This window comes from Octodon degus, unplaced genomic scaffold (assembly GCF_000260255.1).
Source record: "Octodon degus isolate 3935 unplaced genomic scaffold, OctDeg1.0 scaffold00312, whole genome shotgun sequence".
Lineage (NCBI taxonomy): Eukaryota > Metazoa > Chordata > Mammalia > Rodentia > Octodontidae > Octodon > Octodon degus.
The window spans coordinates 804,226-820,884 of NW_004524888.1; the positions used below are offsets into that span (position 1 = coordinate 804,226).

The following is a 16,659-nucleotide window of genomic DNA, read 5'->3' on the forward strand; positions in this document are numbered from 1 at the left end:
ACAAGCTTATTGTTATTACCATACACCTTAGGCTGTTAAGTTTAACCTCACTATCTGTCTGCATATCAAACATCTTAGGCATAATATGGAACAGGTATTTTTCATCAAGTATTGATATGTTGAAGTTTAAGTCCCTACAGAATATGATAAAAAACATTTAAAAATTAGAATGTATTAAGATATTATTTTCTAATACTGGAGATTGAACCCAAGGCCTCACACATTCATGCATGCTAGCTAAGCTATCATTGAACTACATCTCCAGCCCTTCTTCCAATTCTTGAACATGAGGTTTTGTTCCATTCATAATAGAAACACTACAGAAAAATGGAATAGACTGTCTTTACATCATGATAACTTTTCCTCCTTCTCCTCCTCCTCCTCTTCTTTCTCCTCCTCTTCCTCATCTTCATCTTCCTCCTCCTTCTTTTACTATTTATCCCAGGCTAGCCTTGAACTCACAGCGATCCTCCTCCCTCACCCTCCCAAGTGCTGGGATAACAGGCATATGCCACCATGCCAGACTCCTCTAAGAGTTTTGTAACCTTAGCTTGTATATTTAGGTCAGTTTTCATATTTTTTTTCTTAATTGTGAGTATCCATTTTTCCCAGCAGAAAAGTATCTAAAGCATTGTTCTTATCCTATTAAATGGTTTTGGCACTCTTATTGAAAATCAGTAGCCACATATGCAAGAATTTATTTTGAATTCTGTTTTTTATTTCATTGGTTTATATGTTTATACTTTTGCCAGTATTGGACTGTTGTGGTTGCTGTCATTTTGTAGTAAATTTTAAAATCAGGAAGTATGAGTCTTCCAGCTTTATTCTTTTTTCTAGATTGAGAACTAGTAATCTGGAACCTCTTAACAACGTAAAATCTAGAACCAGATGGTTTTATTGGTGAATTTTACCAAGCATTTAAGAATTAACACCAATCTTTCTTGAGATCTTCCAAAAAATTGAGATGAATTCCTAATTCATCCTATGAGGCCAACCAACATCACTGATAACAGAGCCAGAAAAATGGAATCTCAAGAGAAGAAAACAGGCTGGGGAGATAGCTTGGCAGTCTAAGTGCCTGCCTGGCAAGTGCAAGTATTCACTTTCAATCCTCTGTGCCAGTCCCAAAACTTGGCATGTTGGCACATGCCTGTAAATCCCAGCACTGGGGAGGCTGAGACTGGAGGATCACTGTGAGTCCAAGCTGCATAGTGAGACTCTACCAAATAAATAAATAAATGCTTTTTAAAAAATGTTTTCAGAAAAAAAAAAAAGAAGAAGAAAGAAAACTACAACCCAGTTCCCTCAGTTTGTGTTTTCTAGGGATTTGTCCAGTTCATTTAAAATAGCCAGTTTGGCAGCAAAACTTTGTCAAATTTGTTTCTCTTTCCTTCCTTCCTTCTTTCCTTCCTTCCTTCCTTCCTTCCTTCCTTCCTTCCTTCCTGTCTCTCTCTCTCTCTCTCTCTCTCTCTCTCTCTCTCTCTCTTTCTTTTTTCTTCTTTTTGAGACAGGATCTCACTATAAAGTTCAGGCTGGCCTTGAGCTCACTTTGTAACCCAGGCTGGTCGCAAACTCACAATGATCATTCTGCCCTAGACTCCTGAGTGCTATTACAGGTATGTACCACCACACTCAGCTGTTTCTCTTTTCTAAGGACCAACTTTTAGTTTCATTAATTTTTCTATATTTTTTTATTCTCTGTTTTATTTATCTCTGCTATAGTCTTTGTTATTTCATTTCCTCTGTTAGCTTTGAGTTATTTTGCTCTTTTTTAGTTTCTCTAGGGTATACATTTATGTTATTGACTTAAGAAATATTTTGTTTAGAAGTAGAAATGTTATTTCCTTTCTGACAACTTCTTTGGCCTTTTGGTTGTTTAAGATGTTGTTTAATTTCTACATATTTATAAGTGTTGGAGTTTTCTTTTTGTTATTGATTTTTTTAAATTTATGCATTTGTTACAGGGTCTTACTACGCAGCTCAGACTTGAAGTGATCCTCCTGTTTTCATCCTCCCCAACTCTGAGATTACAGGCATGCGCCCAGGGGCAGGGCCAATGTGGCATGTAGTGCTGGAGATCGAACCCAGGTCCCTGTATTTGCCTAGGCAGGTGCTTAGTCTGCTGAGCTATCTCGCTGGCCCTTGTTATTGGTTTCTAATTTCATTGTGTTGGAAAAGATATTAGATATTATTTAAGTCTTTTAGAAATGTTCTAGACATTTGTTGTAAGTTGACATATGGGAAATATTCCTGTGCAGTTAAAAGCAATGTATATATGTAATAAATGTCGTGACTAATTGTGGTTGGTGGTTTGTTTGTTTGTTTGTTTGTTTTGTTGTTTTTTGTGGTACTGGAGATTGGACTCAGGACTGTAGACTTGCCAGACAAGTCTAAGCTATTATTAAGCTGCTTATCTCACTGAGCTATTTCCCTGGCCCCCTAATTGGTTTATGATGTTGATCAGGTCTTTTCTTTCTTTATCTTCTATATGGTTGTTCTATCTTTAATTCAAAGTGAAATAGTTCAGCTTCCAACTATTATAGAACTATTTCTTCCTTAAGTTCTTTTTGTGTCTGCTTCATGTGATTTGGGACTTTGTTATTAGATATGCATGTATTTTAACATTCTTTCTTGATGAATTGAATCTTTTATTATATATATTGGTTTGTCTCTTTTAATCTTTTTTATTAAAAATCTACTTTTTTTTCTGATAGCAATACAACTATCCCAACTCTTTTGATTACCATTTGAATGGATTATTTTTTTTTCTGTCCTTTTATTCTCAACATCTTTGTCCTTTTGTATTTAAAATGAATGTTTTGTAGGCAGCATATAAGTATATGGTGTTCTGTCCATATACTTATGGCCATGGTATTCTATCCACTTCCTCGGTGTCTTCTTGTTTGTTGTAGAGTTTGAGCCATCTACATTTAAAATAAGTGTAAATAGGGAAAGAGATTTGCCATCTATATTCTCTATGTCTTATAAGTCTTCATTCTTTAATTCTTACATTACTGCTCTTAAAAATTAGGTCTTGGTTTCTGTTTTGTTGTGTAGCATTTTATTCCCTTTATTTTACTGTATATGTTTCAGTTGTTTGTCTAGTGATCACTTCGGAGTTTACAATTAGAGTCTTAACCTTTTTTTAGATTACTTTCAATAAGACCAAACTAATTTTAATAGGAATATTCTCCTTTTTATTTTGAGACATGGTCTCCCCAAGTCACCAGGTTGCCCATGGATAGGCTCCATTTCTGGTAGGAAACATACTTCAGTAACAATTTCTCAGGTTTGTCTATCTAGAAGTCTTAATTTCTCTTTTATTTTTGAAGGATTGTTTTGCTGGATATAAAATTCCTAGTCGACAATTTGTTCTTTCTGCACTAACTCTGTCATCCTACTGTGTCTGGCCCTTCTGAGCTCTGATGAGAAATGAGCCATTAGGAGTATTGAGGATCTCTTGTAAGTGACAGATTGCTGCTTTTGCCTTGCTGCTTTCAGATTCCCTGTTTCTGTTTGACTGTAGTGTGTCTCAGTGAGACTGACTTTAGTTTTGTACTGCTTGGAGTTCCTTGGGCTTCTGGGGTAAGTAGCTTCATGTCTTTATGATCCTGGGAAAGGGATAGCCATTATTCAGGTACTTTCCTGAACTTCCCCTCTCTCTTCGCCTTCTGTAACTCCCAAGATGCATGAAGGTGGCCCACTGAGCACCACTTAAGATCTCTTAGACTGTGTTCACTTTTGTTCCTTTTTCTCTTTTCACTCCTCAAGCTTAATAATTTCAATTATAATACCTCAAGTTTGCTGGCTCTTATTTCTGCTAGGGCAAATGCTATTGAACTCCTCTAATGAACTTTTAAATTTCATTTATAATCTTCACCTCTTATATTTCTATTTAGTCTCTTATAATTTCTACCTGTTGATCTTCTCATTTTGTTCACATATCATTCTGGTTTCCTTTAGTGCTCTGTCCATGGTTTCCTTTACCTGTTCAAGCACATGTAGGACAATTTAAAGTGCAGTGTCTTGGCTTCCTCAGAGAAGCCAATTAAAATTAAAATTTTTATATCCTTCAAATGGACCATTCTTTTTTGTCTTATTTTCTTCAGATGTTAGTTCACTAAATTTCCTGTGTGTAGACTGTATATTAACCCTATCCATTAAGCTTTTAATTTTGATTATTATAATTTTTTGGCTGAAGAATTTCTACTTGTTTTTCCCACACCTGCAGTATCTTTAAAAAAAAAAAATCCAACTCTACCAAAATTTTCAATCTTGCTTCTTCACATAGTACTTTCTAGTTTTTCTTTCTATTATTTTTTTCTGTTATACCTCTTTTTTCTTCTGAGCTCTTGATTTTACATTACATACAGGACGTTGTATTTGAAAGTTAATTTGCCAAAAAGAATTTGAGGCCTAATGTAAGTGTCTCATTATTGTTCTCACTTGCATTTGAGCAGTTCTTTACATTCTTCACAGCCAACTCAGCATATTGTCTGGTCAATGATATTAACCACTTAAAAGCTGGTTTATCTTTTTATTGTTGATTTGTGGTAGTTCTTATATCTCTTGTCGCAGACCTTATAGATATGTCCTACCAATATGTGGCTTTCCCCTCACTTCTTTAATAGTGAAAGTGATGTTGCAGAAGTTTTATTATTTTTTTCTAGAACCTTCATAGCTTTAATTATTACACTGAGGCCTGTGAGCCGTCACAGTTAACTGGTGTGTGGCTTGGCATAGGATCAGCCAGGGTGTCTTCCCGTGTGCATGGCAGCTTGTGCTAGCATCATCCTTTCTCAGATGAACTGTTCCGAAGCAGACAGGTGTGTGTCCAGTGACTGCATATGAGGGTGTGTGTTTCTTTTGTTCTCTTTACCTGTCTTTCTTAGAATAGTCACTCTCTTATTACTGTAGCTTTACAATAATATTTGGTAGTGCCAAGCTAGTACTGTTGGACCTTTCCAAGATTTTCTTAGATCTTTAATGCTGCATATTATCCAGAAGCTATATATATCTAGATATATATAGATATCTAGATAGATATCTAGATAGATAGATAGATAGATAGATAGATAGATAGATAGATAGATCGATAGATAGATCGATAGATAGATCAATAGATCGATCAGATAACCTCACTGCGATTTGATCGGAAAAGTGTTAAGTCTGATCAGCAGGGTAAAATTTGGCATATAAATGATAGTGCATGCTCCTGGGAGTTTCTCCCCATTTATTTACACTGTTTTTATTTCTCATCAGTGTAAAGATGTTATACATCTTTCATTAAATTTATCTATTGATTAGTTATTGATACTAAATTGCATTGTTCTTTCAATTTCATTTTCTATGTGTATGTTACTGATATACAGAAATGTGATTAGTCTTTTCTACCTTGTAGCCTGCACTTCTGTTAAATTTGTGCATTAAAGAAATAATTTTGGCCATTCTTGTGGGGTTTTCTCTGTGTGTTGTCTTGTCATCTATAGATAAGGACAGTTTTGCTTTCTTCACTGCCTGGGGAGGGGTGCTACTGGTAGCTTCGACTAGAAGCAAGAAGAACAGGGAATCATTTGGTCTTCACCTTCTGCAAGGCTCAGCTGCTGGCCCCTTGAGGCCCTCTGCAGGTAGAAGGTGTAGCTGAGTGAGCCTTCTTGAGAGGTAGACTTTGGCAGGTTCCCTCCTTGTGTCCATGCAGAGTACCACATGTGTGTTCTCCTGCCACAGCCCAGTCCTCTGATGGGGCTTTTACTGCACAATGTGGGGTGGTTCCCAATGGGGCAGTAGCCTGGCATTCCCGGGGCAAACCCCAGTTATGGTTGCTGGTTAATTAGCCAGCATTTTGTTCAGGTGGTTGAAGACTGTACGCCTTTGATGCCTTTGCTGTCAATCGCCCTGCAGGTTTTTGTATAGTGCAGCTTGTGTAGGCCCTCACTGCCTTTCCTTGTCCTTCAGACCCCTCCCTACACACTTGTCTGGCCCTGCACAGGGGCATCCGCCCACACATGGCTCCTGTGCTATTCTCAACACTCATCATTTCACAGTATGATCAGAGGAGACACTGGTGCCGGCTGCAGAGAGGGGTGGGATGCTTCATATACCCAGAGGTGGCCAGGCCCTATGAGTTCTGCCCCAGTGCTCACTCTGGGCCATGGGCATCTTGAGCCTGTGGCCAAGAGGTGACCAGGCTGGAGCTTTCAGGTGCAAGCTAGGGAAGACTGCTGTTTCCCAGCCTGCACTGTCATTTCAGTGTTAGCCTTGGGGGTGCCTGTCTTTGGGACCACTTTGTCCTGAGGATGGGGAAAGTCCAGGGACTCGGGCATGAGAGAAGGCCAGCCGATTACAGCCCCACATGCCTTCCTTTTCTTGTCTGTGTCTTCTAGATGACCATGCCTCGAGCAGGAGTGGGGACGCCATATCTGGCCCCAGCACCTGGCCCTTTGTCCACCGCAGCCATTCCTGGAGCCATCCCAGCCCTGCCTGTGTCCACACCAGGTACTGTCCATTCCAGCCTCCCAAGTCCACCCTGTGCACTTCTCCTGGGTCACTATGGAGGTGTGTGCCCAGCTCCAGTGCCCTGGGGGCCCTGGGCAGCCCAGGGAAGCCTGCCAGGAGTTTGGGGCAGCTGGACCCCTGTGCAGGTACCTGTGCTGCCTGTGTTCCTGCGACCGCCTGCTGTCAGCATCCCCAGTCACCAGCTGCATATCACGTAGCCCAGTGCAATCATGGGTTGGCCTCTGCATGCCTCTTGGCCATGGGGCGCAGTGGCTACAGGGCTCAGCAGCCATGAGGCAGCATGGACCTCAGCACAAGCTTCCCCTACTGCCTAAGACCACCCTGACGATCTTAGCTCCCATAGTCTGCACACCTCTGTCCTCAGCTGGAGGTTAGAACCTTACCCTGTAGAACTGCAGTATCTTGAATTCCAGCTTTCTGTTCCCTCATGGAAGTGTTTTTTAAAAAATCAGAAAAGGTCTTATTTCATGCACAGTTGACTTTGCTTTAATGTCTGTACTGTGATCAGTTACAGAGATCTGAATGGTTTACAAAGCTGAAGCTAAAGTCTGATCTTCAGTTTTCCGTTGTGAATGCCTTTTTAGAAACAAAGGAAATTGAACCAGTGCTCTTACATACTGAGGAGCTCACTGATAGATGAACTGGGCTTTGGTCTCAGGGGAGCGAGAGCTTCCCTGGGCTTATCAGTGACTTGAGAGGCCCTCTGGGCAGGGAGTGTGTGCAGTAAGGAGCAGCAGCAGCCTTGTTTCACTGTAAGGGACCTGCCAGAAAATGCCACGAGAGCAGATGACCAGGTGGTGGCAGGCTACTGGGGCGCCTTGCATAGATGTGCCCTGCCCCCTCCACTCAGGGGCCTCCCACCCGTTGCCTTCCTTATCCATGACCTCTGTGGGGGCCCACCTGGCCCTGTAGTTCCCTCTTGAGGTCACACTGCTGAGGGCAGGATGCTTCTGCAGTTTCCATGGGTGCCTCCCCTGTGGGCACAGAACAGCCCTAGGTGGAAGTGACGGCCCCCACTGTGCACTATACATCTTGTACTTATTGGACCAACTAGATTATTTTAGTTTTAATATTCTGTCCACCTACCTGTTCAGTTAGAAATGAATTTAACAGGAAGCTATTCAGGATCCTCTGCCAGGCATCCACTGCTATAAGGGATTTCTTATTGTGGCTTATTGTGCTCTGTGCCTGGTCCGAGAACCATGTGGGCCTATTTCTGGGTGAACCAGAGGTGGCCCTCTCCCCTGCTCTGCACGCCTCTGTCGTTTCCTCCCACGATAACAGTAGTGGCACGGGATCCCCAAGAGATTGTGTATGTGAAGGTGAAAAAATAAACATTTTTGCTTGAAAACACTGTGAAACATCATTTTCTTACCCTCTGTCCACATAAAAGCCAGGCTGGCTTGTCCTGGGTTCTGCTCTGAGCCTGGAGTGGGCCGAACCCCCTGGGCGAGAACTCTAATGGGACCAGGGATCGAGCACAGGGTCTCCAGTGGGGCTGTCTGTCCCCCAGCACTGTACCTGCAGGGTGTGACCTGGGTGCCCAGGATGCCAGGCTTCGCCAGCCCCTGTGCCTGAGTTACTTTTACAAGTTCAGATAAAGGGGTGAGCCTCACAGTCATGTTGACTGCATCGGCGCCCTGCCCCTGTGGGTGGTGGTTCCACATGCTGGGTATACATGACTCCTGGCAGGCCAGGACTGGGCAAGCAGTCCCCTCTTTCGGATTCTTACCTAAAGGAAGACTTGGAGCTGTGGTTACCAGGAGTCACATGAAGGGTGCTGGGCACAGGGCTGTAGGGAAGGTGGTGGTTTGGAGAAAGGATCTCCTCATGTGGTACCTGAGCTGCTTTCTCTTGCATGTGCACTGTAGGCCTGGCCCTGACCACTCTGAGGTCTACAGTCCGCTGGGCCCCTGGAGCTGGGGATGGCTGCCTCTGTGGCCTTGCTGCCTTCCTGTTAAGATGCAGCCGCCTCCTTCACAACTCTGGAAGGACATTCCACCCCACCATAGCCAGCACACAACCCCACGGCTACCTCATGGTGCCTTACCTTGGCTCTGCCTTCAGGAGGGAGGCGGGAGAAATTTGTGATCTTTGGTCCCTCCTAGCTACCCAGGGATCCAGAGGATAGCTTACTGCCAGGTTCTCTGGTTTTGTGGTCATTTTGCATGCCTGGGTGTCACGGAGAGGAAGATGGCCAGATAACAGGCTGGTGGGCTCTGTGCTGAGGGCAGGACTTACTAAAGGGTGTGGTCACTGAGACTGGCCCAGCTCCCAGGAAAGTGGGCCAGGTGCCCAGGCAGGATGCACGAGGGCACTGGGCTCAGGCCCGGGAGGGGCTGCACCCTGGCAGCCCATAACAAGCGAGCTGTGGTGGTTTTGTTTTCCAGATCCTGAGAGCGAGAAACCTGACTGACAGGCACAGATACCACCAAGCCCATGTCGCACCATCCAGCGGCGCTGTGACAGACCTTCCGGGCCAGCCCCTCCTCGAGTCCACTTCACACTGTTTTGTAACCACTTTCTAAGCATTTTTTATTCACAATTGGAAACACAAATGTAATGCAAGAATAAAAAATATTTTGGGGGAGAAAGGACTTGGTTTTTCAAATTTTCTCCTTTCTGGTGGCCCCCAGGCAGGCAGGTGATACAAATGTGAGGGTGTGGGGCAGGGGACATGACCAGAAGCCTTCCTGTCCAGGATGGCCTGTCCTCTGCAGGGCCTTGGGGCTCATCCCCAAGCCACCTTCCAGGCACAAAGTCCGGGTCCCCTTCACTCACACAGCTCTGTGACCTTCCATCTTCTGTCCAGTCTTCAGAGACCAAAGTTACCCACCCATCTACACAGCAGCATCTGTGGAAACTTGAAATAACTCTCCTTCCAGAATTCATGTACACTGCCAGCCAGGTGGGGTCTGAGACCTCTTGGGGATGCAGGACAGGTCCACCAGCTCCATGGTGGGCACACCCCCTCCCCGCATGGTGGGAGGCATCCAAAGTGTAGCAGGGAAAGCTGCAAGTAGTTCTGGCAGGAAACGCGCAGTGGAGATGTCTGGAATCTGGCCTGGATGCAGGAATGACATCTGGGCTGTGATTCTTGGAGTCACATGCATCAGAATGCTTACTCATCTCTAGCTGCACTTTCGCTTTTCCTCCAGTGATGGATGGGTTTTAGCAGCGCCTACTGCTATGACATTAAGATGGTTGTTAACATCCCCAAATGGCATTTCTATCATAATAGAATTCTCAGCCTGTGGAATTAAAGAGCATCATTTAATGGTCTGGTCAGTTCTCTAGGACGTGAGAATACCCAGTGAAGTTTGGTGAATTGAGTATTGTGAAGGTTTCTGAGTACCAGAGATTATATTGGTTTACAGATTTGATTCCAAGGTTCTGGTCATAAACCTAGTTGGATGAGAATCAAATAAAATTCAGCGGTTCAGTTCAATGTTGACCTCGTGGGGAGTGACAGGTCTTGTCTTGGTTCTTACCTAGTTCAGTTTGGGACCAGAATCTCGGAGGGAACTGAGTTCATGAAGCCAAGTACCACTACTGTATCTCTAATGAGGTTTCCAGCTTATCGCTTTGTGCCTTTGTCCTGGAGCCAAGCCTTGACCTTGAAAACAGTAACAGTATTTTAGCTCAGTCTGCCATACAAGGTACCATAGAATGGTTCACTTAGAAGAAATTTATTTCTCACAGTTCTAGAAACTGGGAAGCCCCAGATGAAGATATGCAAGATAGGTTTTAGTCTGAGGGCCATTAGTGTTGAGGTAGCCACCATCTTGCTGTGTGTTTTGTGACTTTGCACAGATTTGGCTTTGATAGGTAGGGAGTGCGAGGGAGAGCAGAAACAAGAATCATCTGCAGCAGAGAACAGAGGAAGAAGCCACCTGCTTATCCTGAGCCACACGTAGGCTCAGGATATGGGGTGCAGCAGTGCTTCACAGCCCGAAGTCATCAGAAGCATGGACTCCGCAGGACACTGGCTGGTGGCTTCCACACCTGGCCAGGAGTGCAAGGGCAGTTGGCCAAAGGAGTGCCAGGGGCTATAGAGCACTTGGTTTGAAACTCAGAACCACAGCAAACAGATGAGATCAATAAAAAATAGCGAAGTATTAACACTTAAACCTGTTAGTTGGGGCTGGGAAGATGGCCCAGTGGAATAAGCACTTCCCTGGCAAGCGCAAGGGCCTGAGTTCAATCCCCAGTTCTACCAAAAAAAACCCAAAAAACAAAACAAAAGACAAAAAAGCCCAATCTGTTAGTTACTTATAAGTGGTCTAATCATTTAAAAGAAGTTGTCAGAGCAAACCTAGTAAACAGCACCAAGGCTCAGATATACATTGCCTGCAGTAAGCACTAAATATAAAGACATGTAGACATGGACACAAATAAGCCATCATAATTTTAACCAATGGAAAGTGGAGTGGCTCTATTAATACTGAATAATAATTACTTCATAATGACAAAGAGGTCACTTAACAAGAAAACATGTATAAACATTTGTGTACCTAACAACATCAAAATAAAGGAAGCAGAACTACAAAAAACTGCAGATAGGTCCACATCCCCTATAAGCGGCATTGCGAGTAAAGAGACAACCATGGTAGCCAAGAGTCTTGCTTCAATTTTTTTTTTTTTTTTGTCTTTTGTGGTGCTGGGGTTTGAACCAGTGTCTATGCATGTGAAGCATATGCTGTACCTATGAGCTATGTCCCCAACTCCTGTGACTCCAATTTTCAATGCTTGAGTGCTGACAGCTTTGAAGCATCATCTCTCTTCCCATTCTCTTCCACACGGGGAAGCTGAGGAGAAAGGCTGAGTGCTCCATCATTAGCACCCCTCCATGGAATACATCAAACCAGACCGCCCCCACCCATACCCAGGTACCTTCAACCTGCCCTACCCCTTGGCCTCCGTGCAAACCCCAAGCCAGTCTCCTTTCCCCGGTCCCTCAGTCCACTTTGGATCTGCTTGGAAGCTGTCATCCCCTCAGAAGTTTCATTGTTAACCTTTTCATCGTGTGTGTGTGTGTGTGTGTGTGTGTGTGTGTGTGTGTGTCCATTAGTCTCAACATCCAAACCACATTTGGGGTAGAGACCCATCGTGTTTCTGCAGAGTAACCACAACAGTCACTGAGAACATAGACTACTGGAACATCACTATTGACCAGTTGGCTGGCTTGAAATTTGGTCTGTGCAGATAGACCATGTTCTGGAAAAGAAAAATGAGTTACAATGTTCTCTCTCTCTCTCTCTCTCTCTCTCTCTCTCTCTCTCTCTATTTATTTATTTATTTATTTTTGGTGCCAAGGATCAAACTCAGGACCTTAAATTAATGCTTGCCAGGCAGGCACTTACACCACTGAGCTGTCTCCCCAGCACAAGGATTCAGGTTGCATAACATTCTCTGACCAAAGTAGGATTAAATTTGAGATCAATAATACTTCATGAGAAAATACTTAAATACTTGGAAATACAGTTACCCATGGATTAAAGAAGAAATCAAAAGAGATACTAGAAAATAAGTTTGAAAATGAAAACAAGACCTATCAAATTTCATTAAATACTGTTAAAGCAGTTGAAGTAGTGGGGGACTAGTGTAGCCCAAGAGTGTATCACTAGGAAAGAAGAAATGTTAAACCAGACGTGGCATCATGGTCACATGCATGCCAGGCAGCTTAAAGGTAGGACAGCTGTAAATGAAGAGAAACTGACAGCATTTAAAGTTCACCACAAAGGGCTGGCGAGATAGCTCACTGGACTAAACGCTTGCTTTGGCAAGCGTGGGGACCAGGGTTCAATCTCCGGTCCCAAATGCCACGCCGGACTTGCCACCAGGGCACACTGAGCTGGTGACTAAGTTGTGTGTGGTGATGTATGCCTGTAATCCCAGTGCTGGGGAGGCTGAAAAAAAAAGGATCACTATGAGTCTGAGCTGTGTGGTGAGACCCTGTACCAAATACATACTGGAGAAAGGAAAAAAAAAAACAAAAAACAGTTTATTGCAAGCGCCGCACGCAGTGAGAGGAGGCAGTGGAAACTCAAGTGACTTGGCTGGGTCTCCATGGGGCATTGGGGACCACAGTCATTGCCGGCCACTTCAGCAGGTCTTGTGTGGTTGTTTCTAAGGTGTATTCTTTAAAAAGCAAGCTACCCAATTCTTTTTCAAACAAGAATAGAATGATACAAACTTAGGGTGCAGACAACGTCAGAATTGTGTGCAAAGAATATTAGGATGACCCCATGAAACTGGTAGCTCCTGTAAAGGCCTGTGCACACCCTTTGGGGCCTGGGAATGATGCCTAGGTACCGAAACAACTTGGACTAATTCTAGAAAAAGTGACTTGAGGTCAAACATTTTTATAAGAGAGCTGTTCACGAGGGGTTGACAAGGCACAGACTACATCTTGCTCCATTCTGCTGACAGCATTTGTGTTTGGCTAAAAAAAAAAAAGATGGATTAAGTTTCAAAATATACAGTTTGAGGGTCGGGGAGATAGCTCAGCGGCATAAGCACCTGCCTAGCAAGTGCAAGGTCTGAGTTCAGTCCTGGTACAAAAAAAGAAAAAAAATTTTGACACCAGGTGTTAACATATGCACATGTGTTGAATCTGGATTCACCAGATTCCTGCCCAAATCCAACTGTCCACAGGACAGAGGCAGACATGGTGTGCGGGCTCAGCATGCTGAGGGGTGGGCAGGCACTAGGAGCCACATGGGTGCACTGGAGACAAACACGGGGCAGTGCAGGGGGACCGAAGGAGTTGGTGCCACTGGTGACAAAGTCTTTCTGCCTGTCTGTCACCCCTGTCCTTGGGGTCCATATCCTACTAACACGTGTAATTCACTTAGTTGCACCCAGCTTCTGACCCCTCCCAACAGTCACCTGCACCGGACTCAGCCATCTAGAAGCCTGTTTTGCCCTGCGTCATGGTGTAGCCCAGCTTGGCCTCCTTATTGGTGAAGGACGTTAGTCTCACAGAGGTCTCAATGAGGAGAGGGCACTCTAAGACCAGCACACTGTTCTCCTGTCCTGGCAAAGGGTTCTCCTTCTGGGCTTTTTTGACAGCTTGGATCAACAGAGCCTTAAAGCTTTCTAAACTAGCAGCCTCCCAGGCACACGAGGAACGGGCTGCGTGACATCTTGGTGACTATACGTCACGAAGTGATGGGAACTGTTGGGCTCTGTTGTCTATGGCAGCGGCAGCAAACCTATGGCACAAATGTTAATGGCAGAGTCACTGTCTTTTCATCCACACCAGCCTCTGGGTGCTGGGCTACACCATAACCCAGGGCAAAAGTGGCCCAAGTAGTGCTGGGCATATTTGTGGACCTGGGATTACTTTTGTTTATGAAAGAAAGATGACTCAGCTTGTTCCCCTGAGTGCAAACCCCACAGCCTTATCGCTTGCTGAGGGACTTTGGAGGAAACTGGAGCCCTCTGTAGGAGATCGTGTCCACTGCGTTGAGTACCACACTGACCACCTGCTGGCCCTGGGGGTTGATGAAGCCATATTTACAGGTGAGCAGTCACCAGCACCAGCCACTCCTTCTCACTGTCCCACCCGTCTGTTTCCGTAGACAACCACACCCTCTGGATCTTGCAGCCCTCCACTGCCTGCTGCATGGTGCTGGCCTGAACAGGAAGGGCTTTATCCATCCTTCATCCTAAGAGAAGATGATAAATCCAAACTAAACAGGAAAAAAAATGAAGAGTGAAAATAAAGTATAAAAATATAGAAAATATTGATGAAGCTAAGATCTGTCATTGGAGAGACTTAATAAAAGAGAAAAACCACCAGCCAGACTAATCTGGAGAAAAGACAGAAGAAAATACAAATGCCATAAGATAGGTGACATCAGGATCATCTACAGATATTAAAAGACATAAGGAATTGGCAACTTGCACACCAATAGATTTGACAATGTAAATGAAAAGGTCAAATCAAAGTCATAATTTACCAGAGTAATAATCTGAATAGCCCATATCTATGAAATGAATTTATTTTATACTTAAGAATCTTCTCAAAGAAAATTCTGATGTGTGGTGGCTTCTCAGGTGAATTTCCCTCTATATTTAAGGAAGAAATAATTCTAATTCTACGTGAGCTTTTCTCGATAATTCTGCTTCCCTCATCTTAAAGATACCTCAAGGGGGAAAACAAAAACAAAAATCCTAGATCCCAGTGTCCCTCATCAACAAAAGCAATCCATGGGAGGACAGTGCCTGGAGACTAAGCAGGGCCATCCAGAGAAGTCATGGAGTCCAACTCTCAGGTACCAGTCAATCGAACATTACCAAGTCCAGAACCGTATGAAATCTACCACAGAGATCAAAGACCTGTCTGTGTTCAACACAGCTAGGAGAAATTATAGAAGATTTAGTTAAGTGGAGAAAAATGCTGACTTCCTAGATTTGAAGACTCAGTAGTGTTAGGTGTCAAGTCTCAAATTGATGCGCACAAGTTTACTGTAATCCAAATAGAATTGCCAGCAGGAATTTTTGTAGAAATCATCAAGCTAATTCTGATATTCATATAGGACTGCAAAGGACCTAGAAGAGCTCAAGAAACTTTGAAGAAGAGAAAAGTTGGAAGATCAACACTACCTGACTTTATAAATTTTCATTGACTCTACAGTAATCAAAACAGCATGGAAAGAGGGACTGGGGAAATGGCTCAGTGGAATAAGTGCTTCCCTGGCAAGCACAAGGGCCTGAGTTCAATCCCTGGTTGTGCAAAAACAAAACAAAACAGCATGGAAAGGACAGCAGCAGGGTCATCAATTAAGGAGACCAGAAATAGACCCCTGTGTGTAGGGAACAGACCTGTGCATTTGCAGCCAAAGTGTGTGGGCAACTTAGTGAAGAAAAAAATGTTTTCAAAAATGGTGCTGACACAGATAGAGATCCATAATTTTTTAAAAACTCTCAATTAGTACTTTCTACCATATACAAAACTAAGGTTTTTTTTTTGTTTTTTTTTTTAGGCCAGAAGATGCCTTAGGGCATTTCTTGTTTGCTGTGAGTATCTGGGTTCGAACCATAGCAGCTTGAGCTTGAGTGCTTTGTTTAAGCAGGCACTTAAACAACTGAGCTAATGGGCAGGCCCCCTACAAAATTAAGTAAAAAAAAAAAATTAGTCAAAACAGACCATAGACCCAAGTACAAAACCTAAATTGCTGAGCCAGGGAGCTAGCTCAGTAGAATATGCACTTGTCTAGCAAATGCAAGGTCCTGAGTTCAATCCCCAGTACCAAAAAAAAAAAAAAAAAAAAAAAAAACAAAAAACAAAAAAAAACAACACCTAAGTTGCAAACTTTTAGGGAAAGAAAAACTTCACAGGGAAACCATCTTTGTAAACTTTAACTAGGCAAAGACTTACTAGAACACAAAAGCAAAATCCATGTTTTCAAAAGTGACAAATTGGAATTTATGTGAAAAACTTCTCAAGGATCTATAAGGAACTGAGAAGTATCAGGGGCAGAAGTAGCGGGGTAAGACAGAAAAGGGAGGCTGGACGTACTCAGCGCATGGTAGGCGCAGTATAGCGTGATCACAACGAATCCCATTTGTCTATACAGTTAACGTGTTGATCATTGTAATAAAACTTCCAAAAGCACCTCTAAAGACTAACCAGGAAGGCTGGAGTGGGGCTTCTCGAGCAGGTTCAGGAGGGAGGATCAAGAATTGACAATTGAAAAAAAAAAAAAAAAGAATAGACAATTTATTTTGAAAGCAATAACATATTGATAACTATTTTTTAATGCAAAACTTCACTTTGAAAATCAGTGTTCAGGAGTTCAATCTCCAGTTCCACCAAAAAAAAAAAAGAAAAAGAAAATCAATGTTAAGATAATAAAAAGCCTACAGGCTAATACCGGCAAATAACTTGCGTTGAAAATATAAGGAACTGTAAAACTGCTATAATAACACAATGAACTCTAATGGCCATAATGCTATTGTCACTTTTTTTTTCAGTACAAGGTATTGAAACCAGAGCCTTCACACAAAGCTACAGTTCAGCCCTTTTTTTATTTTTTATTTTGGGACAGAGTCTCACTAAATCCCTAAGTTGCCCAGACTGGGCTTGCAGTTGCAACCTTCCTGCCTCAGCCTCCCAGAGTGCTACGATTACAG

At 43.2% G+C, this 16,659-nt stretch overlaps 1 protein-coding gene and 1 pseudogene across 9 annotated transcripts in view; one reads left to right on the plus strand and one right to left on the minus strand.

The window, feature by feature from the left end:
• The window catches only part of Wnk2 (WNK lysine deficient protein kinase 2), a 132,887-nt gene extending 123,774 nt beyond the window's left edge, over positions 1–9,113 (plus strand). For 6 of the 9 annotated variants that reach the window (XM_023707805.1, XM_023707808.1, XM_023707809.1 and 3 more), the window contains 2 exons: positions 6,384–6,495; positions 8,907–9,113. In XM_023707805.1, the coding sequence (XP_023563573.1) occupies positions 6,384–6,495; positions 8,907–8,932 (138 nt within the window). In that variant the 3' untranslated portion in view covers positions 8,933–9,113. Of the gene's footprint in view, positions 1–6,383; positions 7,834–8,906 lie in introns of those variants that run through there. The other 3 variants (XM_023707803.1, XM_023707804.1, XM_023707802.1) reach the window with 2 other exon arrangements.
• A 4,313-nt stretch (positions 9,114–13,426) lies between these two features.
• On the minus strand, positions 13,427–14,148 carry LOC101584263 (annotated as a pseudogene).
• Positions 14,149–16,659: the final 2,511 nt, after the last annotated feature.